This window comes from Chanos chanos, chromosome 3 (genome assembly GCF_902362185.1).
Source record: "Chanos chanos chromosome 3, fChaCha1.1, whole genome shotgun sequence".
Classification (NCBI taxonomy): domain Eukaryota; kingdom Metazoa; phylum Chordata; class Actinopteri; order Gonorynchiformes; family Chanidae; genus Chanos; species Chanos chanos.
This window is the reverse complement of record NC_044497.1, coordinates 56,238,825-56,266,468: the sequence shown is the minus strand read 5'-3', so window position 1 is coordinate 56,266,468 and position 27,644 is coordinate 56,238,825. Positions and strand designations below refer to the sequence as shown.

General features: G+C 46.0%; 1 protein-coding gene across 1 annotated transcript; it reads left to right on the top strand.

Moving 5' to 3' along the window:
• The first annotated feature begins 135 nt into the window (after positions 1-135).
• Positions 136-25,088, top strand: LOC115807927 (probable flavin-containing monoamine oxidase A). Its single transcript, XM_030769137.1, has 12 exons — positions 136-336; positions 508-595; positions 1,775-1,955; positions 2,204-2,318; positions 3,139-3,296; positions 5,842-5,931; positions 7,520-7,604; positions 12,176-12,276; positions 16,477-16,635; positions 20,429-20,515; positions 22,705-22,805; positions 24,480-25,088. The coding sequence occupies exons 1-12, from the start codon at positions 219-221 to the stop codon at positions 24,796-24,798; spliced, it is 1,602 nt and encodes a 533-aa protein (XP_030624997.1). The 5' UTR covers positions 136-218; the 3' UTR covers positions 24,799-25,088.
• The last annotated feature ends 2,556 nt before the right edge of the window (positions 25,089-27,644 follow it).

Genomic DNA, 27,644 nt, shown 5'->3' with positions numbered 1-27,644 from the left:
GGGCAGGTCTAACCCAATCAGTTCTTCCGGATTCAAAGTTCGGTTTACTCCAGCTCTTGCAGAGTGGGGTCAAACAATCAGGTTCCTGGAACCGACGAATGTCATAATTGTTTCGAGCGAACTTTCACCACTCTAGACCACGTATTCTGCAGCTTAACTAATCTAAACCATTGTCGCGCTATTCGGTTTCGGCAAACAACCGCTGCACGGTGTAAGCGATGTCTGAGGAAGACTACGATGTCGTTATTGTCGGTGCAGGGCTGTCCGGTCTAAGCGCAGCCCAGTTTCTTTTGAAAAGAGATGCGGGATTGAGAATAGTAGTGTTGGAAGCAAAAGGTTCGTCGAAGTATTCTGTTTACTCGCAACTACAACGGAAAGTGTTTCTTTTACTTTCCTGTCTCTTTGCTGTATACATCCAAATGTCCTACGGTATTTTCTTATGGAAGTACGGTGTGCTGAATCCAAATGTGTTTTTGACTAATGTGCACTATCAATAATTGTACCTAGATCGAGTGGGTGGCAGAACTTTATCTCAGGAGCTTCCTGCAGCAAATGGGAAAGACTCTTGGGATATGGGAGGGCAATGGGTTGGCAGGTAAGGAAACACCGGGGCTCGACTCATTACCGTACTCTTCAGAACTAGAGCTCTGCTATAAACTAACTGAATCAACAAAACGTCTGAAGTTGTTCGTTTCGGGCGACAGTATAAACCAAATTGCAAGTTTGATCTGTTGTCTTGCGGAATTAAACGATGACCAACTGAAACGTTTTTGAGATATGAAACTCTGCATCCATCAGTTTTCCTTTTCATAATCATACAGTAGCCTAAATATGATATTATCGAGACAAAGTGTGAAGGAGTCACCGTTGGTCTGACCACCGCATCAGCGCTCGTTCTGAAATAATGCCACTTTTCTAACGATTGACAAACCTGCACCCGGTGCTCTAAACGGTTGGCTGGACTGAAAGCACACTCGAATTTCCATTTTAGACGGAATGGGAATACAAGTGCACTTTTCAGGTAATGCTGACCCGTGTCCGTTATTTTATGATATGGATTTTTTTTTGACACCCTATGATGGGTTTTAGTCTGCACTTGTTTTTGAGATTCTCTCTCTCTTTTCACATTTCAACTTTAGATAATCATTAAGTAGCCCCGTTTCATGTATTGTTAGCCCTTTGGTCGGTTACTGTTTATAGGATCCTAACTATTGGCACTGCTTCATCCCACACACTGGGCGACACATGGTTCTCTTGCCCTTTTGACATTTTGACATTAGCGCTGTTTCTACCTGTCTTTGACTCGAGTCCTCTACCTCCTACAACTACTCTTGCACTTGTAGCTCGTCAATCACTGAACTTTTGAACTTCTATACTTATACCGCGGCCGGTTCCCTAATAGCCACGTGCTCTACTTGAGCCTCACCGGTAAATCGCTTTGGATAAATGAATTTCCTAAATGAATAAATGTTTAGTCAAAAAGAAAAACAAACAAACAAACAAACAAACAAAAAACGAAGTAGAGGGAACACATTAGGGTAGAATAGCGCCTTTCAACTGCCCCCCCACCCCCCCAAAAAAAAGCAATATGGAAATGCTCCCAATTCATAAAAATAAATAAATAACTAAACACATAAATAAGGAGTCTTACTTTACTGTTACAGGGGTACTCCTAACTTGGGTCTCTGGGGTTGACGGGTTTGTGTCTTTTCTGCTGTGCACTGCCACCCAGTCACCCAACAGTGTTATCTGAACTAACCGTCTTTCGTCTCAGCACCCAGACCCACGTCATGGACCTGATCGAGGAGCTGGGTGTAGAGGTCTACCCGCAGTACACAGAGGGCAGGAAGGTGCACCACATGGGCGGCCCGCGGGCCAAGATCCGCAGCTATGGCTCCAGCCTCCCCTCCTTCTCCCCTCTGGTCCTGCTGGACTTCATCCAGTTCCTTTGGAAGGTAAGACTTCTCAGCCTGCCTGCCTGAGACAACAGAAGAACCCTACCAGACGCTTTGCAGAACAATGAGACCAGCAGTTAAAGACCAACAGTTTGTTTTGTTGTTGTTGTTGTTGTTTTTTTGTTTTTTTTTATGTTGTCACCCGATGAGCCTTTTTCTAGAAGATTCTTGGTGATTGGCATGTGTGATCGGGTAACGTTGGAACTCTCCAGCGTTTAAGTGTTCTGGTATCCGTGGTTTCCTCTCAGATCGACAGGCTCTGTAAGAAGGTGTCGGTCGACGACCCTACGAGCTCACCCAACGCGCAACACTTTGACAGCATGACCCTCTACTCCTACATAGAACAGAATGTGTGGACGGCAGGTAAGCATGGCTATCGTCCTCTCTCAGAGACGAACTTTTACAGTCTAGAGTATAAAACAAGGGCGGAAGGAGCCAGGTTTCTGATGGGAATAATGTGGTTGATAATGTGTGGTACATTCATTGACTTCTCTGAGATTACACTCTTTATAGGAGTGTATAAAGCGTCTTATAGCGTCTTATAGGAAGTATTTGCCAAATGACTTCGAAAATGTCCGTTATTTTCACACCGCAGCACCAACTCAACTGAACCCGTTCCGACGAAGTCAACTCACTCTTTTCTTAGCTTATTCTGCGCCTGGGAAGTTAAAAATAAAATGAGTGCCAAGTGTCTGGAAATGCTGCAGAGAAAAATGAGGCAGAAAAAAAAAGAGGAAAAAACCTTGACAATTAACGTGGCACATATGTTGAACACCAGCAGCTGAACACAGGCAGCTGAACATAGCTCTCAAAGACCGAGGTGTCAGACAGTTACCAGCTCAGCTGTCAAACAAATATTAGAAGTACATTCTCTTCCTGCAACATATCGATGACACATTGGATTTGTTTTCTCAAACAAATATTCAAACAAATATTCTTTTCTCAAGAACATATAATATTGTGCAATGTCTCTCGATGCGAAGGTTCATATGCCACGAGACTGGATTAAATGTTGGCCCTTTCTCTCTTTCCCTCTCTTTGTCTGTCTCTCTCTCTCTCTCTCTGTCTATCCGTCTGTCTGTCTGCTTTTCTCGCTCTCCCTGTCGGTCTGTCCACCCATCTGTCCTCCCCCCCGCCCCTGTTTCTCTCTCTCTCTCTCTCTCTCTCTCTCCTGCCTGGTCAGAGCTGAAGGAGGAGTTGGGATTGTGCAGCCGTGCTGTATTTGGAATGGAGCCCACTCAGATGTCTTTCCTGTACTTCCTGATGTACTCGTCTGCGGCAGGGGGCACTCTGCGTCTGCTGGAGACCACCCCAGGCTCCGCACAGGAGTACAGAGTCAAGGTGATTTAGGACCAGCCACCCCCAAACCACTGTGTGAGTGACGATGCGAGACAGAGAGAGAGAGAAAGTCATGAAGAGAAGAGAAGACATGCGATAGAGAGATCAGAGGGCTAATCACGCACAAGTCCCTGCTGGACTAGACCAAGAGAGAGGAGAGAGAGAGAGAGAGAGAGAGAGAGAGCAAGCAACAGAGAGAGAGAGAGAGAGAGAGAGAGAGAGAGAGCAAGCGAGAGAGAGAGAGAGAGCAAGCAAGAGAGAGAGAGAGAGAGAGAGAGAGAGAGAGAGAGAGCAAGAGCAAGCAAGAGAGAGAGAGAGAGAGAGAGAGAGAGCAAGCAAGCGAGAGAGAGAGAGAGAGAAGTGGGGGAGTGTGTGAGAGAGAAGTGGGGAGAGTGAGAAGGTCGATGAGAGAGAGAAAGTGAGAGAAAGAGAAAGACTTCTGCTCTGAGATTCTCAGAATACACAACACATCATATTTCAGCCACCTTTGATCTGAGATTCTTAGACTTTGTAACACGCTACATTGTACTGAAATATTTCTTCATAGTGTAAGATACAATGCAGAGAAGATAAGGACATCATAAATGAATAAAACCCTCTGGCTTTAATGTTTGATTCACCAGCAAAACAAAACATATGCTTATTGTTAGAACACACTTCTCCAACGGAAAGCTACATCACTGTGAATCATGTTATCACTGTTTTACCCTGTCTAAAGCCAGGTCAAGGCCAAAGGCCTGGACAATAGTAAAACTTCAGATAGAGTATAGCACCGTGCTCCGCGAGTCTGGTTATAACCAAGCACACAACTCATTCAGCTCTGTTTTGTTTTGGTTTTTTTTGGATAAATGTGTAGTTGGACCCCAAAAAATGACATTTCTGCTGTGGTCTAAGGCATAAAGTGAGGAGTTTCAGGATTCAGAACATACTCCCTCTTTCACACACACGCGCGCACACACACACACACGCGCGCGCGCGCACACACACACACACACACACACACACACACACACACAGAGTTTCAGAGGAAGAAAGAGAAGAGAGAGAGAGAGAAAACGTGTTATGGCTGAAAGATTTCTCTCCTCTGCTGACTGTCCTATCGTTGCATTTTCATCCACGCTCCCCTGAGGAGATGATGTGGTGCAGTACTGAAGTCTCTCAATTGGATTACAGTAAGTGAAGTCTGGGCTGAGGAGGAGGAGGAGGAGGTGTGGGGAGTAGGAGGAGGAGGAGGAGGTGTGGGGAGTAGGTGGAGGAGGAGGTGGCGGCAGTGGTTTACCTCACTGTTGGACTCCAGCCTGCCCTGCGTAAGCCGTGGATGACATTTTCTTTCTGGTTCCAGAGTGAGCGCGCTGGCTGCTAAGCCTCACCTGCTTCATTAGAGCTAATAGAGAAATGCCTTTAGAGTGCCTGACAGGCAGCGGCTCTGCTGACCACACAGAAACAGCACCAGAGGAACCAACCCCCTTCCTTCCCTGGCTTTTTATTTATTTTTTTTTCATATTTTTATTATTTTTTTATTTTTACAAGACTGTCAGGATGATGGCGCTTGGCATTGTTTTCCCTTTACGCTCTCTTACACAGCGAATTCGTCAGCGTTAAAATAACAAATAAAATAAAATGACAGTGCTTGCAGGATTCTATGCCACGTTAAACACTTGAAGAGTTAATGAAACTCTGGCAGATTGGCTGAAAGCGTCAGTTTTTAGTTTTTAGTCACGTTGAGTCAATGCGTGGCTCTCACACGTCCGGTTCTTTCAGTAACTTAACCGTGAACTAAACTCTGATGTTTTAGACATGTGGCATAAATCCAGGGCTCTGCACGTGAAGAGTCGGTGCCGGACGTTACCCAGTCCGGTTTATACCAGACCGGACTCGGCCGGGTCGGACTTTGACTGCGTTTCTGTGGTTGGTTAAAGGACACAGATCAGTGTAAAATATACACATCGGAAAATGGAGTGTTTGCACGGAATACATTGGCAGTCGACGAGGAACAAAGACTTCAGTCGGACGTGGGATAAATAAATATGTGAAGCATCTGAATGACTGGGCCCTGTTCCAATTCTCTGACTGCTTCACCTCCTTTACTTTCTCACTAAAGTTACTGAAATTCTAATAAGACTGAGTGTGAAGGAGCAAATAGCTAACACACATGACAGGAGTGTCGTACAGAGTCTCGATTAAAACTGCTGTTTATCCCGTTCGTTAAGTGAACGAGGTCACGAGGAACGGAAGCACGCAGGAGAATTGGAACAAGTTATTCAAGAACCTCCAATATTACTGCATTTCATTGGCTTTGTACCTGTACTCTGCACAACGACAGTAAAGCTGAATCTAATCTAATCTAAATTTATTTGACACCCAAGTCAGGCCTCAGCATTGAATGTTGCACAGACAGGGCTCTTCCTGTCTGGAGATGCCTGTTGGGGGTGGTCGGGGGGGGGGCAGATTTGGACATTGGTGGCCCCAGCCTCACCCCCACCCCCCCCCTGCATGTTCCTTTGCTCTGAGGAGCCAGCTTATGTGATGTTTCTCTCTCTCTCCACAGGGGGGCACCCAGCAGCTGTCGGAGAGGCTGGCGAAGCAGGTGGGGAGGGAGCGCGTGCGGCTGGGCGCGCCCGTGACGGCCGTACGGCAGGTAACAGCTCCGTCGAGAGAGGAGGTGCCTCTGAGAGATAGTAGGCACCTCAGCCACTGGGAGCGACACCTTCCCCTCCCTCTGAGGAGAGACGGATTAGAGAGCGTGCTTAGCATGCGTGCGTGTCTTATATTACTGAGCGCTTGGCTCTGCATCAGAGATGACTCTGTGTGTGTGTGTGTGTGTGTGTGTGTGTGTGTGTGTGTGTGTGTGTGTTCTGAAATACTTGGAATAGCCATGTTCATTAATACATGAAATAGCTTGACTACAAGCCACACATCACACAGTTGAATTCAGAGTTCACAGTTTAATTACTTCAAAGTGCTCTGAAATGCACTACACAGGTACATGTTATACACTAAACGTGTCTTCAGCCAAAAAAAAAAAAAGAAGCTAGTGTTAGCTTAAATCATTATGATTCTCTTTAAGTCCACTCTCAAAGGAAACTTAGAGGATTATGTGTTTCCCCTCACTGAAAATTATACAGAATCTTTTTTCTCCTTTTCTTGGACAATTTAGAGCTGTTGACTGAATCAGCATCTTGCCGTTTGAACACAAAGCGGTAACACAGTGTTTTGTCTTAGATTTTTAAACAGTGAAGTGTTTGACCTGTTGACCTTGAGTCACATCTGAGGTGTGTGTGTGTGTGTGTGTGTGAGAACAGCAGGCAGGCTCCAGACTCCTCTGTGGTCTGTGCAGTGTGACATCAGCACTGACAGCTATACACATCACTCTGTCTGTTTTAACTGTGTGAGTTCACATGCCATCAGAGTTCTCCTCCCTGGTAAGGCAGCAGATTGGCTGTATCTCTCCTTCTCTCTCTCCTTTCATTTATCTCCTTCTACCTCTCTCTCTGTCTCTGTCTCTCTCTCTCTTTCTGATATCCCCCTCTTTCTCTCTTTTCCTGTCTCTCCTCCATACTTTTCTCTCTCCCTCTCTCTCTCTCTCCCCCTATCTCTCTCCCTCTCTCTCTCTGTCTCTCTCTCTCTCTCTCTCTCTCTCTCTCTCATTCTCTCCCTCCCTCTCTCTCTCTCTCTCTCTCTCTCTCTCTCATTCTCTCCCTCCCTCTCTCTCTCTCTCTCATTCTCTCCCTCCCTCTCTCTCTCTCTCTCTCTCTCTCTCCCTCTCTCTCTCTCCGTTTCTCTCTGTCTCTGTGGAGTAGGACAACCAGTGGCTGTCTATGATAAGTGACACTCTCTCGTATTTTTCCCTGTGGAGCTGGCCGTCCGGGATCATCCATAACAACCTCCTCTCATCCATATCACTCATCTAGTCATGGCACTGAGACTCACCAGGCATCACTTTCACAGCCCCCATTCCCCTCCCCCGCCGCACTACCTGCTGACTGGATGGGAATATTAATGCAGCATCCGCTAGTGTGTGTGTGTGGTGTGTATGTGTGTGCGTGTGCGTTGGTGTGTGTGTGTTTGTTCTTTCTGTTAGGTTTGTGTGAGTGTGTTTTGGTACGGTTTGTGAATATGATTTGACCACTATCAGGCAGGAGGGTCTGATGTTGTTTGTACCAGGCATGTGAGGCATCCACGGTTCTCATGGTAAATGTGTGTGTGTTTTTTTTTTTTCCTCACAGACAGCAGACACTGCAGAGGTGAAGACTGCCAATGGGACCTTCACCTGCAAAATTGTCATTGTCACCTGTCCTCCACATCTGGCAGGTTTGTGGAGTGTGTGTGTGTGTGTGTGTGTGTGTGTGAGAGAGTGTGTGTCTGCATGCGTGACAGGTACATCATAAGCTCCATTCCAATGCAATGCTACAAAGGAGCTGTCAATCAAACGTCCATCAAAGCCAAATGGAATAGTTTGGCTCCTCCCACTGGGCAGCGTGATATTGGTTGCACTCACCTTCATAAGCAGAGCTTTTAGGAGGGCCAGGCTTGAAGTTTAAGGTGGGCAGCCTGTCTGGGACAGCTTTAACGAGACAGAGCTGGGAACAGTTCTGAATTATGCAGCTTTGCTGGACTGGGCGTTTACCACTGTCCTCCTGCTGACTTTAAATCAGTGTGGAGAGATGGGCTGACAGGTGACAGAAACTTTTAAAAAGCAAAGGCACTGCTGAGATTTAGACATCCGTCCAAGTTCACTGGGGGATGAATAATGGCGCAAGTGATGCTTAAAGTCATTTCTCTGACGTGCTCTCTTTGAGATTCAGATGGCCTAAAAAAACCACTCACTGTTTTTCTCCTAAATGAGCTTAAGTTGAATGGATGTGAACACGTACACACACAAACACACACACACACATTCACACAAGTACACACGGACACACACACACACACACACACACACACACATACACACACACACACACACACACACACTCTTTATGGCTGTAAATATTACATGCAGTACCTCTACCTCCCAGACCAACCCGACAAGAGAAAGCATCCTCTGAAGACACACACTCACACACACACACACACACACACACACACACACACACACACACACAAAACGTTTTGGCAGTGTGGTTGAACATTGCATGTTATCTTATCTCTTTGGCAGATCTGTTCCTGCAGAGCAGTGCGATTCCTCCACATTGACATCAGTCTTTAACAACAAGGCTGGTTTCTCCTTCTTTCCACCTCTTCTCAATGATTTATGATCTCTTTGGCTTGACGTAGTATCGTTTTTCTGTGTGTGCCAGCATGCGACGCCAACACTGGATCTGTCTGCTTTCCCTCCCTCCCTCCCTCCCTCCCTCCCTCCCTCCCTCCCTCTCTCTCTCTCTCTCTCTCCCTCTCTCTCTCTCTCTCTCTCTTTCTCTCTTTATTCATTTTTCATACTCTAAGTCTTTTATTCAGCTCAGAGTGTATTACATTCCAAGTCCTTGTCTTGTACTGATCATCCTCAGACATTTACTCAAATGCCAACATGTGATGTCAGCGAAGCGCCTCTATTCTCCCTGATTTCTAACAACACTTAAAAGCGCGTCAGGTTCTTTGCGCTCCAGACGGGGCATGTGACTCTTTGCTTTACTTTGTATTGATAAGAGGAAAAGGAAGAAGAGTATCGGAGAAGTGTGTCTCTTTGATATGAGTCTTCTTTTAAAGAACAGCATTCTCTCCCTTTCAGTGGGGAGATGAATGGTGTGGTCTTTTTAGCACATAGTGAGCTGGTCTTTTTCATGTGCATGACTTGGTTTTGTACTTGTTACTTGGGGTTCAGTTTTAAGTTGGACGTTGTTTAGCTTCTGAAATGGTCTTTCAGTAAATTTTAAATTGCTATTTGACTGGATTGTAAGTCAGTATTTGAGTATGTTTTGTGTTGGTCTTTAGATAGACTTCTGAGTTGGCCCCTGAGTTTATGCTGGCCCTTCAGTAGGTTTGTGAGTTGGATTCTGAGTGGGTTTGTGAGTTGGTTTCTGAGTGGGTTTGTGAGTTGGTTTCTGAGTGGGTTTGTGAGTTGGTTTCTGGGTGGGTTTGTGATTTTGTTTTTGAGTGGGCTTGTGATTTTGTTTTTGAGTGGGCTTGTGATTTTGTTTTTGAATAGGTTACGCTCGGTGTGGTATATGAGTTGGTGGACCTGCACAGGGTTAAGACTGGCTAAGTAACAGTGTGCGTGTGCTTCGGTGGGTTTGTGGAGTGATAGCGCTCATTAACACGAGTGCCCCAGTCGGATTAAATTTAGCCCTCTCTATCTCACCCTCTCCCTTCCCAAACCGCTCTGCTTGACAGAGTAGGGATTGCTGGTGTGTGCTATTGGACCCGACCGACTGCCTGGTCACGGAGCTTCTCATACTGCCTATTAGCTTTTCTGCCTCGGCGGGGAGGAAACGCAAACAGAGTGCTCAGGCAGCCGAGTACAGAGACGTCACTCAGAACTTCCCCTCAGGGCCTGTTTATACTGCAGCAATACAATTAAAGCAGACATTAGCATTGGCATTACCTGACGTGACCCATTTTTTTACATTTATTATTATTAATGGTTTTTTTTTATCCCCTTAAGGTTTGAGAATGCTTTGGCAGAAGGTGGAGAAGCGTATGGCTTCACGGTCCTGAATTTAATTGAAATATTTTAAAAAATGGCATGATAATTGTGTAATGACTATCGCTGGCCGAAGTTAAGAGAGAGAGAGAGAGAGAGAGAGAGAGAGAGAGAGACATTTTCCTGTTGCCTCCCCTTTAAACACTCGCTGGGAAATCTCTCAGAACTCTTCAGCTCCCCTGTGGCATGTCAGCCTTGATTTGCTGTAAATCTGTGTTCTCTGCAGGTCACTGTCGCCTTGGTAACCTTCCTGACGGAGAGTGTCAGGAACCAAGGGAAGCACAGGGGAAGTGTGAAACTGTGTTGGGAAGATATCAAGCGAAACACAGACTGGGTGGGAGGAGAGAGAGAGAGAGAGAAAGAGAGAGAGAGAAAGAGAGAGAGAGTGAGAGAGAGAGAGTGAGAGAGAGAGAGAGAACTAAGTTGAGAGAGGCAGGAAACCAGATTGAAACGTTTAAATGCCCCAGACGCAGCCATTGCAGCGTCTCAGATGCGTTTCCGCTTCATGCTGACAAGGCCTGTCACTCAAATGTTCACATGTGAATGTGATCATTCCCAGTCAGCGCCTTTACCCTGTCCCTCGGTCAAACTGTTAAAACGGTTAACCCGGCCATGACATGACATGTCACAAAACACGTTTTAGACAGGAGCTAATGTTTTAACTGTATGACATCACGTCATGATATTCGCGTGTGTCAGCTTTTAGCTTTTTATGCTACGAGTTATATCAGAACTGCGTCATTTCGTTGTGCACGCGTTTAATTAGCAAGTCAAATGACCGAGGTCTTTTTTCCTGTCTAAGGGAAGCGTTTAAAACGTCTGCTTCATTGTTTCCGCACCATTAAGCAGATTTCTCCCCTTGATGCTTCCGTGAACTCCAACTATGGGGAATTTACTCTGTTATGACGGACACAAACTGGGGCAATTGCTTCTGAATTAGCTTAATTGTTGTCCCCGAGGTAGCTATATATGAATACATTCAACATGGTCAGTGGTGTGACGGAGATCTCACTTCACTATACAAAAAACGCCTCAAAATTCAGTTTTGTCCCCAGAAAAAAAAAAAAAAAACCCTGCTCTTCTGCAGGTTTTTCAGCCACGTAACACGCATGATTTTTAAGTTCCTGAGAACCAAAGATCAATCTAAAGAGATTTATTCGTATCGATTTCTGATTTCATTCCTCATTGACAAATTTTCAATGCGTTTCTCTTTAAATGTCGCCGTTAGGTAACGGTCGTAAGACGATATCTAATGTCGCGAGGTGCTGACCGTTAGCGCTGAATGTTATGGCTTATCGGAATGAGGTGAGTGAGCTGAACAGCAGGCCCGAAGCCAAACGACCGTCTCCTCAGTGAGAGAGAGAGAGAGAGAGAGAGAGAGAGAGAGAGAGAGTGAGAGAGAGAGAGAGAGAGAGAGAGAGAGAGGTCTGTGACACGTCTGACGCTCGTTCTTCACGGAGATAACGGTCTGTGGCCTCAGGATCAAACGCAACACTTACTGGATATGAGAACGAATCTGCCTTAATTATAGCTTTTAAGAAAACAGACAGGATTCTAGTGTCGAATCGTGGGAATTTTTTTTTTTTTTATAGATTTGCAATTTTATGGAGAGGTAGTCGCTGGGGCATTGGATCCAATTTGCCTGAGTGCTCCTCGATTAAAAAGTAAAGCCACTCTGATCGATTGATGGGTTGGTTGAAGTGGTATGAGTTATCTCTCTCTCCTTTTTCTCTCTCTCCCTGTCCTTGTTCCCCATTCCTTCTCTCTTCATCTTTGTCATCTGTCCCCTTTTCTTGTGTTCTTTTTTTATTTCAGTATTTTACAACTGTACCCCCTTTCAACTCCCCATTTCTTTGTTTTTCTGTCTGTCAGTGTGTTTCAAGTTTCAAGTTTAAGTTTATTTAGAGCCCAATATCACTGTTTACAGTCTCAAAGGGCTTTACATGTGTCTGTCTATCTGTCTGTATGTGTCTGTCTGCCTGTTTGTCTGTCTCTGTTTTTCTGTCTGTTTGTGTCTGTCTTTGCGTCTGTATGTGCCTGTTTGCTTGTCTGTGTGTTTCTCTGTTTCTCTGTCTGTCTGCTTGTGTCTACATACCTCTCTGTTTCTCTGTCTGACTGTCTCTCTCTGTCTCACACTCTCTCTCTCTCCCAGTCTCTTTTAAGAGCGTTTTCTGATACCTTTCCCTGTTGTTTTAATGTCTTTCTCTTTGAGACACTAACGTTCTGTTGTGTCTGTCTCCAGCACAGATCCAGTACCAGCCGAGCCTGCCCGCCGGGCGCCAGCACCTTACCCAGAATATGCCAGTGGGTCACATGATGAAGTTTATTATCACCTACCCTACGGTGAGTGGCATCGCTTTCCCCCCTGTCACACCCATCCTGTGTCAAACGGCATCTGCTCGCCAGGGTGTTCGCTCGTCCTTCGGCGCGCGCCTTGAATGAATTATTCCGTCTCATAATCGCAAACAGGCTTAAATGAGGAACAGCGTGACCAGCTGCACCTAAGTGCTTCAAACATCAGCTTAACGCAGTCGAAACAACTTAACGTCTACAGTCAGACGTGCGCTCTAAGTTCCAGAAGGTTCCATCTTAAGCTTTTTGCCAAACTTAATTATACTCTTGCCAGAGTACATTCTGTTTTTGGAGTCGGTTAAAAAATTGCGCATTACTCGCCCCCCCCCCCCCCCCTTTTCGCTTTAGTTCACCAGAGCCATCAACAGTTCTCGCAGTTTTAGTTCAACGGTTGTAGTTCTCGCAGTTCTAGTTCAACGGTTGTAATTTATACCGGTATCATGGCCTGGCTAGGAGACTTCAGTCAGACAAGGTTTAAGTTTATGTATTTATTCATTTATTGTAATAGCCTAATCAGTATTTCTGATAGCTAGCTACCACTTAAGCTATTTTGCCCATAACATTCGCTGGCAAGCTAGCTTGCCAACATTACTTTTGTTTTTACTGTTTTAGAATAGACTGTGAGAGTAAGAAATGTTTACCATGATGAAAGTTTGTTTCGTTGCAAGAAACAATCCGCCTGACGAATTTCTGCTCCGTTCGCCTGATTGGCTTCGCTGTCAATCCCACAATGCCCCACGCAGGCTGTTCGACCGGCTTCACTGAAAATGAGCGGGAAAGATTCGCTCGATTCGCTTCGCGCCAGTCGACATGCATCGTTACGGGACAGAAGTCCTGAGAGGCCTCTAGTGGGCAGGTTTGAGGGGACGGTGATACCAAAAAAAAAAAAAACCCTCCCTTTGCTTATGACAGAAAGAGACACTGTAAAGAACCCAGAGTCATAACGTGGTGCGGTTGAAAGGGGGGGGGGGGGGGTCAGGGCATGCGCTTCCTCCTCTGTTTCTTAGGCTATAAGGTCTAAATCGGTCAGTTTGGTATAAGATGAGACAGAAAGGAGATGTAGGAGATATGAGATCTCTGACATGTGAGATTTGACGTGAAAGTGCAGAGACAGCGAGGGTTGGAAGCGACTTAGTGACTTTTCAGCCGGAGAGGAAAGTTGGGGTGACCTGGCAGCAGGCCCGACGGGCAGGGGGGGCCAACAGGGGTGCAGCGTGCCCAGCTGCGAACCTAAGGACCTTGGGCAGGACATTATGGGTAGTGAGCTGGACATGCTGAGTGTGGTAGGTCACTGCTCCATGGAGGCGTAGCGGAGACAGGGAGAGAGAGTGGGCGTTAGCGCTCATGTGCAAAATTTGGAGTGACAGAGTTGGGCCCGGCGTAAGGGACTACATCCACACAAAGATGAAGACATACATTGTGTATCGATTTGGCAGGCAGGTAAGCCTCCATACCAGTGGTCAGTCAAGAGCTCCGGTGAGACCACTTACGGATGTCAGGTCTGACAATTCAAATGACTGAAACCTTTTTTCCTGGCCAAGCGAGGCACTTAAAAGGAGGTGTGGTCATCAGCCAGGGGTGTTGGGAGGAAGAAGCCAGTCAGATCTATATCTGGATAAATCAGATCGATATCTGGCCCTGTATTAAGGGTGCCCCGAGAAGGTGAGGAAGAGGGGAAAGTATGAAGGTGTTCTGTATTGAGCATGGGGTACGTGTGTAATTAAGAGACTACAGGAGGCCTAATTATGGTACCATAACTAAAAAGGAGAGTCAGAGAACAACACAGGCATGAGGGCTCCTTAACACAGTCCAGCCAACTAACACACGCCAGTACCCCACCAACGCAGTCCACTAACACACACCAACACGCCAACAACACACGGTAAACTAACACACACCAACACACAGTTAGCTAACACACACATCAACACACCACTGACACATAAGAGATGTCACACGCCATGGAAAGGTGACGACACTGACAGTTTACTTAAACCAGAATGTGCTGCGTCGCTGTCTGTGATCTGGCTCTGCTCCTCTGACTGTGGGAATAACTGGGGAGGAGTGTCCAGCCTTGGTGTTAAAGGTATAACGGTCCACCTTGTTCACAGCTGGGTTTATACCTTTGGCCTTTGGACCACTGTTGGGTTTGTATCACAGTTTGGGTTGAAAGAAAACCCGAAAATTTGAAACAACGTGGGACTGACGTTTGTCTTTCTTTTTAAACACATACCAGTTCAATACAAAAAGAACACAGTTAATGCCAATGGCAGCAAAGCTCTTCAGAGAACGAGAACTGAAACTTTACCTACTGTAAACTTGAGTGACAGTTAGTGTAAGGCTCTTCTCCATGACAGTGAGTGGAAGATATATAAACATCAGTATCTTTTAAGCTCCTTGAGCATCATCTTTGGGTACAGCAGGAGGATCCTCAGTTTCAGGACCGTTGCTCGAGCGTGCCGTTTCGCTGCAGAACGATGCACGTGCATGACAAGCGCAGAACGATGACTGACGGCTCTGACCTTTCTCAGATCAACGCACGGCGACTCTGACAGAAAAAAAAAAACAAGATCCTGCTCCGAGAAGCCCCGAGATTAGATCTACTTTACATGCGTAACGCGCAAAGCTGTTTTAATCATCTGATCAGTTATAGCACACGCGCATTGCACGCTAAGCAAGACGCGTACGTATGTTCTCGCGGTGTGAGAAATGAAGAGAAAAAAGAAAAAGGTGTATTTGGTTTTAAATAACGGTTAACGTTATTCTTTATGGTCAAAAGCACAAACAGTGTGGAATGGTCTCCTGCACTGTGAACTTGCATTCCCTGTGATTTGGCATTAAGCTCGGAAGAAAAAAAACAAAAACAAAAACAATCAGACACAAACAAAAAAATACTACACATGTACCATGAGCCGAATCCAGGACCACAGAACCGTGGTTTTCAGTTTGGGTACAAAGCCGTTACTCCCCTGACTGCTGTATTTACCTGTTGGCTTAAAAGTGTAGTCTAGACTAGAAGGTTCCAGGTATGTGGTATAACTTTGTTCCCCTTCTGTGCAGTGGAGTAACCGACTGCACGCTGTAGCTCTTTCGGGAACCGCTGTCTTGTACCTTGTGAGCAAAGCAGGCGAGAGCAGGTGACCTATACTGAAGTCAGTCTATATCACATCTTATTACGCAAGCCTTTATGGAGCATGCATAATACATTTATGGGCTTTTTATAAGTTATTCATGACTTCCTCATGGGGCTTTACCAGGCGTTGACAACAGAAGGTCTTCAAGAGCCGCTCTGAAGAGAGGTTTTTTTTTTCTTTCTTTTTTTTTTTTTTCTGGTGAAGCAGCAGATCGTTTCAAAGTTTCGACATCAAAAAAATCTTTGCGGATCTGCTTAACAGCATTAAACAGCTTCTCATCAGAGACGAATCAGCGAATCGCATCGATGTGCAGTGTTACACTGTATCCCTGCACTGTGGGGGGGGGGGGGGGGGGGGGTTGTTAGTTTGTCAGAGTTGAGCAAGGCACCACTCTGGTAGTTATAATACCCCCCCCCCCCCACACACACCCCCACCCTCCAAGACTCAGAAAAGGCTTTTATGTTCAAATGCAGGCAGATGCTGGAAAATGAATAATTCCTCACCTACATTACATCATCATTGTTTTACATTTGTCTGATAAGTTGAAGAAGCGTGAGACATGCATATAAACATGTCTCATGAATAAACATAGGCCCATATTGTTATGCACGGTCTTGAGTCAAAACAGTGCAAGGTTTCGTCTCCTCTGTGCGGATGTCTCTCTGAATGTGCCACCTCCCTGCCCCATGCTTTTTGTGGTTGTGTTTTCGGGTCTGTGACTCGCAACCAAATCTGGGTCAAATAATCATGTCAGATACCTGAATGACTGGGTCCTTTTTCTCTACTCTGAAGAATGCCTTACAGAGCCCTCACCAAAACTGACGTATATGCTCCTCGTAAAGAGAACAAGGTCACAGGACATTTTAAGGAGAATTGGGACAGGGCTCGATCATCCGAACATTTCTGACACTTATTTGACCGAGATCTGTTATTGCTTGTTATACTTTGTATAATCGTTGTGACTGGTTTTTCTTACTGGTTCTGTTAGGCATTCTGGAGAGAGAATGTTATACTTTGTATAATCGTTGTGACTGGTTTTTCTTACTGGTTCTGTTAGGCATTCTGGAGAGAGAAGGGGTTTTCGGGGGAGATTGTGGCACGCCCCTCCAAAGACTGTCCCTTCAGCGTGACCTTTGACGCCACCAGCCCCTCCGGCAGCCCTGCCCTCGTGGGATTCATCGCTGGTGTCCAGGCAACAGACTGGAGCTCCAAAATGGTGAGAGAGAGAGAGAGAGAGAGAGAGAGAGTGAGAGTGAGAGAGAGAGAGAGTGAGAGAGAGAGAGAGCAGCCTTTGTGATGCGATTAAAATTCACCAGCCAACTAATTTCACAACAGCAGGAAGGAGCCTCTCTGTGAACTGGTCTAGAGGCAAACTTTTAATAAAGCTAAATCACTCTTCTCTTCTCTTCTCTTCTCTTCTCTTCTCTTCTCTTCTCTTCTCTTCTCTTTCTCCTCTCTCTCTCTTCGCTTCTCTTCTCTTCTCTTTGCTTCTCTTCTCTTTCTCCTCTCTCTCTTCTCTTCTGTTCTCTTGTCTTCTCTTCTCTTTCTCCTCTCTCTCTCTTTCTTATTTTTTCTCTTTCTCTCTCTCTGTCTCTCTCTCTCTGTGTCTGTCTCCCCCCCTCTCTCCATCTCTCTCTTTCTTTCTCATTATCTCTCTCTCTCTCCATCTCTCCCTTTCTTTCTCATTATCTCTCTCTCTCTCTCTCTCTTTCTTTCTCATTCTCTCTCTCTCTCTCTCTCTCTCTCTCTCTCTCTCCCTCTCCCTCTCTCTCATGTTCACTCTCTACATTCAGAATAGTGACTGTTTCCATCAGGTTACATCCCAGTACAGGCTCTGCAGTAAGAGCGGTGTTAAGAGTTCAAGTTCATCTGCCGCCTTCGCTCTTTTAAAGGCGAGATGAGATGATTTATCTGGTGGTGAGTCAGCTTGTTATTTTGTTTTTAAGATCGGTGTCTGTTATCCAGTTTTACTGGGAATGCACTCTACTCAGCAATTTATTTGCTTAACATTGTTGTTATTGTTTTTTTTTTTTTGGTTTTTTTTTGGTAGCTTCTTGTTATACCCTGAATTGAAAACAGTTTTCTCCTTGTGAGAGAAATAGGATGATGATGATGATGATGATGAAGATGGTGAAAAGAGAGAAAGAAAGCCTTTTATAGAGGCAATCAAACGACGAGAGAGAGAGAGAGAGAGAGGGAAACTGTTTCTACAGCCACAGAGATGCAGTGTGAGACAGCGTGAGCGATTAGAAGAAGACTGAAGAGAGGGTTTTAATCTGACTCAGGGGTAGTTCTGTTCTCAGCGTGTCTCCGCGGTTCACAGGCTGAGACTTGGGGGGGTCATTACGTTCAGTGGTACTGAAGTTTGCCTCCGTCAAGGGAGCCACTCAACACTTTAACTCTGCCCCTGGGGGAGGCAGAGTTTAAAAAAGGGGGGGGGGGGAGGGGAAACTTGTAAAAAAGGAAATATGAGAAAAAAAGAAGAAAACTAACAGTCTTATAGGAATGCATGTTATCTGTGGGACGGTGTGTTTGTATAGTGTATGTACAGACATGTGCGTGTGTGTTTGTATATTGTATGTACAGGCATGTGCGTGTGTGTTTGTATAGTATATCTACAGATATGTGCATGTGTGTTTGTGTATTGTATGTTCAGGCATGTGCGTGTGTGTTTGTGTGTTGTATGTTCAGGCATGTGCGTGTGTGTTTGTGTGTTGTATGTTCAGGCATGTGCGTGTGTGTTTGTGTGTTGTATGTACAGGCATGTGTGTGTGTTTGTATAGTGTATGTACAGACATGTGCGTGTGTGTTTGTGTATTGTATGTACAGGCATGTGCGTGTGTTTGTGTATTGTATGTACAGGCATGTGCGTGTGTGTTTGTGTGTTGTATGTTCAGGCATGTGCGTGTGTGTATGTGTGTTGTATGTACAGGCATGTGCGTGTGTGTTTGTATAGTGTATGTACAGGCATGTGCGTGTGTTTGTATATTGTATGTACAGGCATGTGCGTGTGTGTTTGTGTGTTGTATGTTCAGGCATGTGCGTGTGTTTGTATAGTGTATGTACAGGCATGTGCGTGTGTGTTTGTGTATTGTATGTTCAGGGATGTGCGTGTGTGTTTGTGTATTGTATGTACAGGCATGTGCGTGTGTGTTTGTGTAGTGTATGTACAGACATGTGCGTGTGTTTGTATAGTGTATGTACAGGCATGTGCATGTGTGTTTGTGTGTTGTATGTACAGGCATGTGCGTGTGTGTTTGTGTATTGTATGTACAGGCATGTGCGTGTGTGTTTGTGTGTTGTATGTACAGGCATGTGTGTGTGTGTATGTGTGTTGTATGTACAGGCATGTGCGTGTGTGTTTGTGTAGTGTATGTACAGACATGTGCGTGTGTGTTTCTGTGTTGTATGTTCAGGCATGTGCGTGTGTGTTTGTGTGTTGTATGTTCAGGCATGTGCGTGTGTGTTTGTGTATTGTATGTACAGGCATGTGCAGACAGAGAGGAGGGGTGGGTTTGTAGTGGTTGCTTTAGTAATGGGGTGTATTGTATGTACAGGCATGTGCGTGTGTGTTTGTGTATTGTATGTACAGGCATGTGCGTTTGTGTGTTTGTGTATTGTATGTACAGGCATGTGTGTGTGTGTTTGTGTGTTGTATGAGAGGAGAGGTGGGTTTGAAGTGGTTGCTTTAGTAATTGGGTGTGTTGTATGTACAGGCATGTGCAGACAGAGAGGAGAGGTGGGTTTGTAGTGGTTGCTTTAGTAATGGGGTCCTTGCTGTAGTTGGCAGAATAAACACATTTCTGCTCCTGCTCTGAGGGACCGTGTTTTTTCTGTGTCTCACTTCTCAATCACAACACACACACACATACACACACACACACACACACTTACAAACTTACACACACACACACACACTCACACTTATATATTTACACACACACACACGCACACACACACACAGACGTGTACATGTGCCCTTGAGCAAAAACATGTGAATGAACTCTTTGCCAGATGAGCCCTTGTCAGGAAACAAGTCTAATGAAAAATCACACGACATCTGTTTATTAGCTATTACACGCTCTTCTCCTCTCCTTCACTGACTCTAACAGCTACCGCTTTATTCAGAGGGATGAAAACGGCCAAACTCTTTCGCTTTTTCCTCCCGTTTTCTGCCCCCAACGTGCCTGGTGCTTTTTTTGTGTGTGTGTGTAGTTCATTCAGCTCTTTTGCCAAGCATTTCTTCTTTTGGTCTCATGTTTGTTTGACAGATGTGATATTAGACCTTTGATATGGTAAATACCCGCGCTATGTTTGGATTTCTCAGTCACGGAGAGAAGCGCTGAACGCTTAGCGCTGAGCGTCACAGCTCTGCGTACCTTTCCCGGGTTCTTCATCACCCCTGATTCAGTCAGCGGGCTGTGCCTGGCTGGTGGACCCACGGCACCAGGCAGGAGGCCGTTTTTATGGGCAGGCATTTAGCAACTAGCTCCTTAAGCTTCTCTCAGGCTCTTCGTCAGGTCCCTCCGAGGCCGTTTTACTCGCTCCTTCAGTAATGATCCCAAACTCATCTCATCTGTCTCTGACGTCGGGAACGCGCAGCCGGTCAGCCACGGCTCTGAGTTATTACCCACAATGCTTTGCCAACAGCCAAAGTTTTGTTTTGTTTTTTTTCTTTTTTTGCATGACATGCAAACATGAGATTTTATGCAACCTGGCAACATCTCTCTCTCTCTCTCTCTCTCTCTCTCTCTTCTCTCTCTCTCTCTCTCTCTCTCTCTTGGGCTGCACACCCAGGGGCTTTCTCGCTGCCTGGACCTTTCCCACCCATAACTCACGGAAAGAGACGTGAATTATTCCGATCAATTGAGGAGCACCTCGGCTCCGTTTCTCGGAAAAGTGCATTCATATTTTAATAGCCTGGCCGTTTTCTCTGAGTATTATATGAAAGTGTGACAGGAAAAGTAAATGAAGGGGTTTTTTTTCTTTTCTTTTCTGGCCCTGTTCAGATGGAAGACAGAAGAAATGCTGTCGTTTCTAGTCTGGTGAGGTACCTGGGCCCGGAGGCATCTGCCTTCATACACTATGAAGAGAAAGTAAGTGCTCAATTTGTCATGTGTTAACATGATAGATGGACCCTTTGACTCTGTCCATATGTCGTCTGGTCATACATTACAGTCAGCCCTGGGTTAAATAAATATTTGAAGTATTTCAATGACTACTGGGCCCTGTCCTAATACTTTTACTCCATTCCCTCGTGTCCTTTTCAGCTGAAATTCTCTTTTAAAGACAACACTTCAAATACGTTTCTTACCCTCGACCCGACCGGAGTATATCTGATTGAGCGGCGTACTGCTGTGTTTGCCCTTAATGAGAGCAGCGTGTATCTAGTTCAGTATATGATTAATGTATGTAATGTATCTCGGTCGATAACTCGTGCAGAATGCTAAAGCACGCGCTCCTGCGGGTAAAACTCAACCCAAGCATGCCAATGAAGGAACGAAAACAACGGAATGAACGAGCGTGCAACAGCGTCTGTGTTAAACCCGTTTAAAATACCTCGGTACTGTGCCAGGCTCTCTCTCTCTCTCTCAAGGCGCTGCAGGAGTCGTTCATTTGAACGCATCTTCTCTTGACGTTGATCTGCGCAGTCGTGGTGGAAATTACGACAGCCACCTCCGTCTCTCAGAGGACAGGTCTCCGCGGAGCACTCTCTCTGACACGTCTGAAGTGCACCACTGAATGCGCAGCCAGTAGTGCCTCTCAGGCCGAGGGCTCTCAGCGACCCCGGAAACTCAAGGAATTACCGCGATTGACAAATGAGCACGCTGGCCTGACAGCCGTCAACGCGGGCAATATGTTTTAGCGTTTTTCACCTCTGGCGCAGAACGGGAGAGGGAGTTAGAGAGAGGGGCGGGGGGTGGCGAGTTTAGGAGCTTTATGTATGAAGAGGCACGACAATTCATGAACTGCGTGAAACTGTGTCCATCTCTGTGAAGTGCAGGGTTAGTGAGGCGACTCAGAGCCGAAAAATACAGCTTTAAACGGTCGCATCCAAATTAAATGGGTCAAAACTCCCAGTCAGATAATGAGGAGAGGACAGAAATCTCGCATTTCGCCGTTTCCTGCTGTTGCAGGTGTATTATTTTTAGAAGGTGAAATCTCATTCACGGTGCTGCCCACCTCTGCCATACACATGCAGGATTAATCACGCTGTGTCGTGTTTGGTTCAAACGCAGACCGCAGCGGTCTCGGAGACAGAACACGAATTTGAAACGGATTTGTCACCTGCCTAAAACTGATCGCGCAGATTTATCACAATGTAGAGTTTTATCAGATGCCGCACATCAAAGGACTAACACTTTTCGTTTCTTCCGCGGAAAAACATTGCACGTTTTAGAGGCTCAGACTGCACCGGTTCATGGCAGTTGCGGAGATGTTTAGTGTTTATGGCAAAAATGTTAAAAATAAACCCTGTGGCATTCTAAGCCGTATAACCCGGCTCCACACAATTTACTCCGCCGTTTCTCAAGCATTTTTGAACTGTGATGAGAGACTCTGCGTAGTTTTAGTAGTCCGCCAGTGGAGCGCGCGAGCGGGCGAGCGAACGAGCATTCAGCTCAGCTCATATTTGAGATTTCTTCACTCACAGCTGCGGAGGAGACCTCATTAAAATTACAGCAGATCGCCCTGAGAAGAACAGGAGGGACCTAAAGGTTTATGAGGTTGGGTGAGACGAAGCTTTATGAACTTAAAAAAAAAAAAAAAAAAGTGGTTCTAATGGCACGCGCTTTAATGAGGAGAAAATGCTCGCGCTGCAGCGAAAAGAGAGCTGCCTATCCCAGAGTCACGTTAGACGAGGTAAACGTAAAAATCGGGGGGGGAAAGACGTGAAGAAGAGTTTCCATTTTATCTTTTGGTGGGAAAAGAATGGCGTGATGACAGCATTTCATTACTTCCGCGAGGCACGACTTATTTTCGCTGTTAGAGACACGCAGTGGGATGTCATAAGTCATTCGTGTCAGTGCCCGTAGAGCACTGGAAAAAAAAACAAAAAAAAACAAAAACAGAAAAACAATTGACTCTGAAGAGCAAAAACGAGCGATAGAAAACCCCCCAAAAACTTCCAATAAATACACAAAACCCTCTCACCGAGAATCTGCCCTTTAATTATTTAAGTATGAAAATGAACTGATTTATTCCACACAAAAAAAAAAAACTTTCAGTACGTTTGACTAAGTGAATCGAAATGGTGTTTGTTTTTTTTTTTTTATGCTGTGTCTAGGACTGGGCTAAAGAGGAATACAGCGGAGGCTGTCCGGTCAATATTATGGCTCCAGGCATGTTAATGTACTACCACCAGAGTCTCCGAAAACCCTGTGGCAGGTAAAACAAACCACAGACCTCCTAAAGCTCCATACCCCCCCCCCCCCCCCCCTCCCTGGTGTTAAACGCCTGCTACCTTTGGCATGCAGTCTAACACCTCTTAGAAAGTCCCCGCGAATCGCTGCTCATTCTTCTAGAAGTATCCCTCAGTCCCAGAAATGACCAGAGTTAAAGTGACTGAGAGGTGTGTGTGTGTGTGATCAGTCATCTGTGAAGCATTAGCGCTGGCCAAACAAATTTACCGAAGGTCAAAAGGACACAGCTCTTGCAGGGGAAGCTGTCATATAATCCATTGGTAATGGGCCTGTTAGGAGACAGACATGGATGAACAAGAACTTACCAATGGTGGGATATGATGAAAAAGAGGGAGGGAGAGAGAGAGATAGAGAGAGAGGGAGGGAGAGAAAGAGGGATGCCTTGGCAATACATTTTCATAATAGGATTAAATTCCGTAGGGAATGGAATGAGGTCATCGGTAAAGGTAGCTGAAAGAAGAGGCTTCTAAACGCGGATGAGCGTCGACCTGATGGATGTCCTTGACCTGTCCTTGACCTCTATGGACCCGGTCACATCATTCTTCCTTTGCCTAGATATGACAGCTCATTTGTGAGCTCAGCAGGTGGTTTAAAGTTTCAGATACTATCCTGTATATTAAAAAAAAAAAAAGGCCTGTTCTTATGTTTGAATTATTCAAATGAATGAAGAGTGAACTGAAGAAGGTACTAAGACATGTGATTCTACAGGGCTCTGTCAATGGAGAGTTGGATCAGAGCAGATTTGGTGGAGACACACACACACACACACACAGACACACGTATAATGCCTGCTGTACTGTAAGTGTCTGTCAAAGCCTGAATGGAGTTCTCCAGACTCTGCTCATATCTGACGCCTTTAGCACTGAGCCACAGCACAGGCCAATTGAACTGTGGGGAAAAGTAGGCATGCGTTTGTTGTTTGTTGTTGTTGATGTTTTTCCTGTGTTTGTATGTATGGGCAAGCATATACAGTCATAATGCAAACAGCACAGACAGGATACAGGAAAAAATTGCTTTCAGAAAGATGCACTGACTGACAAGGAAGAAAATTTTAAAAAACATTTTCTCTGCGCCCCCCCCCCCACCCCCCGCCCCCTCTTTTCTGTCGCTCATTTCTGATTCACAAAACCATTAGAGTTTGATTGTTTTCAGGTTTGTTTGTTTTTTTTTTAGGGGGGAGGGGGCAGTTTGGAGCACAATGATTGGAAACTTGGTCCTCTTAAGTGTAGAGGGTCAGACAGGGACTGTCTCTAAAGCTTTGGATATATCATGGGAAATACCTCAGACCTTTTCATGGCATTCCACACACCCATGGCATAGTGTCTGCCTGTAGACCTTCAGTGAAAACATGAAAACATTGTGGTGTTTTATGGTCTTATTGGTTTTGCCAGAACTTCGTTGAGTTTGGAGCTGGAGCATGCTTTTTACCTCGGAATCAGCCAGCTACTCCTCAGCCAATCAGCGACCACAGTAGTTTGTTCGTTTGTTTCTTTTGATATGAACAACCAATAGGACTTCAGTTCTTGAAGGGAGGGGTGGGGCACCAGTGGGTTGAGGGATCACACAGGCTATGTGACTGAATCTGAAACTGGTATTTAAAGTGCCAGTGACTCGTTCCTTCCTTTCCTCCCATGCTCAGGATTCACTGGGCAGGCACCGAGACGGCGACCCAGTGGTGTGGGTACCTCAGCGGGGCGATCCAGTCGGGGCAGAGGGCGGCTCTGGAGGTCCTGGCTGAGCTACGCCCCTCCGCTCTCTCCGAGGAGGAGCTGACAGCGGTGAGAAACGCCCAGAAGGAGCCCGACGCGCCAGACGGCGGCTCTGGCGCCTCCTGCTTCCCCGTTGGCCTGACCGTGACGGCGGCCCTCTTCTGCGGAGCTGCTCTCCTATTGGCCAGGGTACATTACGGCGGCGCTCGGATTGGCCAGACGTGGCCCGTGCTGCGTGGGCCGCTCTGACAGGACGTCGCGTTCGCCCTGACGAGGCAAAGAAGCTTCAGAGGAGTTTAAATAAACATCACATGCCAATTTAATCTCCATTTATTTCACGGCAGTGTTGGAAGCTAAATGTAGATTCCACAATATGAAATTGAAAGCTAACAGCTTGTGACACATTTAATGCAGATAATAATGGTGAGACATTGTCACCTTGCTATATCGCTCTTCCATCCGTTTTTCTTTCTTTTTCTTTTTTTGAAAATCTGTCCCTGAATAGGCTTCGCTGTAATTAAATGAATCGCTTAAGCCCAGTGTTGTCAGTCGTCTTTGTGAGACTGGGGGTGTGAGGATGCGACTGTGCAGAGCGGTATTCGTGTAAATGTTATGATGTGTGTATGCGTTGGGTGACACAACACGGGTACAACTAGAGGCCTGACATCCCCCACAAGCCCCCCAACACCATCCCCACCCCAGTAACTGTGGTAACCGGTTATGCTCCGTCAGACGGATGTGAAGTCAATTTTAGACTTACCAGTCCATGTGTTTGTCAAGGCTGCTGGGAACATCTCAAATTTAATTTAAGACTTTTCTCTCTTGGGGGTGGGGGGGGGGGGGGGGGGGTGTAATGTGAAATTTAATTTAAGACTTTTAATTGGGAGGTTTGTTTGCTCATGGAAAGCAGATTTTTAGGTGCAGTTCATTCCAGGCATTCCAGAAAAGTCCAGCTGACCTGCAGCCATCCCGTACTGGTACACAGCCATGCACAGCTCAGAAGTACACACACACATAAACACACACATATACGCACACATAAACACACACTCACACGCACACACAAACACATAAGCACATAAACACACACGCACACACATACGCACACATAAGCACCGACACACATACACACATAATCACACACATACACAGACACATGTTGTATAAAAGGGCCATCAGTTGGGAACATCTGCCTCAGAAGACAGTGCTTAAATGTTTGTCCAAGGAAAGTATAACACAGATTTACATACATAATTTCATGAAGTAATCATTTAACATCACCATCTATATTCAGTCAGTTAACCCTCTCAGTATGTTTCATATTTAAACACAAGTCCTTTCAGTCAGTTAAATATTTCACACTACCAATTTCAACATGTTAGATAACCAATGCACTGTGCAAGTTCTGTGTTTTTCCATCAGGCTGGCAGAGCTCCCCCTCCCCCAGATGCACCCCAAAGTCAACAATTTGCACATACACCAAAGACCGCACCCATAAACTTCTCGTCCAGGTCAGGATTAGCCAGCTGACCTGTCCATCCAGGCTGCCCTCTGACCTTACGACCAATAGGGTTAAAGATACAGGTCAGCATATATAAGACTCGCATCCCCCCCGATCGTCAGATCAACCCCCACTCCGGAGAGAAGAAGCCAAAACCTGGACAGTTTATGTTTATGCGGTGTGCGTCAGTGACGATTGAACCACACACACACACACACACACACACCCACACCAGACCATACCAAACCAAACTCCCCTTTTGTAAGTTCCAGTGTGCTCATGTCGTGCTGTGCGTTTTAATAAATACTAAAAACCCAAATTGAATGCTTGGATTGTGTTCTGACCGACACCCCACGGTGACAGCAAGGTCCCTGAAACAGCGCAAAGGCACAGTGACACAGGGAGCAGCACACCTAACACTGCACTCTCAGTCACCCTCCTTTTCACATGTACACACACACATAAGCACGCACACACACACACACACACACCGAGTGAGGGTTAGATGGATGAGTCATTTGTGCAGCATTATCGTCAGTGTGAGTGATTTAATAACCGAGACCTGATCGCACCGTTGATTGAAAGGTTGGTTGCTCAACGCAGGCGCTTTCTTCATCTGCTGTTTGCAGACTGGCCCATGGAGCGACTCACGCCGGCCCCGCTCTGAGGGGCATTTGACTGTGTTATCAGTGCCTCACAGGGGATCAGCTGTTCATTTTCACCGGTCTCACCCAGTCCTGCTGGGATTAAACTCTGCGACCCCCTCCCTGCAGCCCTCTCTTTGTTCTTTGTCAAATTTGCGGGGGCTTTCCGTGGATGAGTGTTTGTCAGGCTGCACTGAACCTGGGCCACTGGAAAGACAAGGGCCTCCGAGTTTGTGAATCTTGTTTTCCGTTCTGTTTGTTACATTCCGACGGGCCACACATCTTCATCTGGTGGCATGTCCCCCCCCCCCCCCCCGCACAAACTTTTATTCATAAACTTTATGGATAACCTTTATGTATAAACTTTAAGGGTAAAACTTTTCATTCTCAGCTCAGAGTTTACAACCCATAATGAGCCCTGCCGTGGGTTTGGCAGCCGGCCGTCCCCGTTACTTGTTTTGTTTTTTTCGTAGATGTTTTGATGCGCAGATGTGCAGCTAATTTCAGTTGACATCTGCCAATGCCAAACTGCCGACAGACAGTCTCCCGAGGGGACTGACCCGACGAGAGACGGACTGAGCTGAACTTTAGGGTCATCGATGCCGTCGCATGCGGGTGAGATTGTTTGACGCCAAATCCGGTCGCCTGGATCATCGAAAACGACAGGTTTGAGTCATCTCTGCACCGCGCTGGTGCTAATATGTGCAAACGCAGAGGCATTTACGAGTGTCAGAGCGACAGACCCTTTCGGGTCGGCTTTAGCGGCGACAACTCAAAAGTCTTCACGTGTACAGCGCTGATCTGCCGTCAGCCTTCATTTGCTTAAACGTGTTTGGCTTTTCAGAGTTCATTTAACTCCAGCGCCTCTGGTGTGATCCTCCCGACTGACTGTACTCAGTTTTAAAATGCGTCCCACAGTACTCACCTCGACAAACAACATGTTCCTAACT

What these genes read in the sequence shown, in the direction of transcription:
- LOC115807927 (XM_030769137.1), top strand. Translation starts at nt 219, where the DNA reads ATGTCTGAGGAAGACTACGATGTCGTTATTGTCGGTGCAGGGCTGTCC. An exon ending in CTGTCCTCCACATCTGGCAG is followed by an intron (nt 7,605 to 12,175) that starts GTTTGTGGAGTG and finishes GTCTGTCTCCAG; the next exon opens with CACAGATCCAGTACCAGCCG. An exon ending in TTATTATCACCTACCCTACG is followed by an intron (nt 12,277 to 16,476) that starts GTGAGTGGCATC and finishes TGGTTCTGTTAG; the next exon opens with GCATTCTGGAGAGAGAAGGG.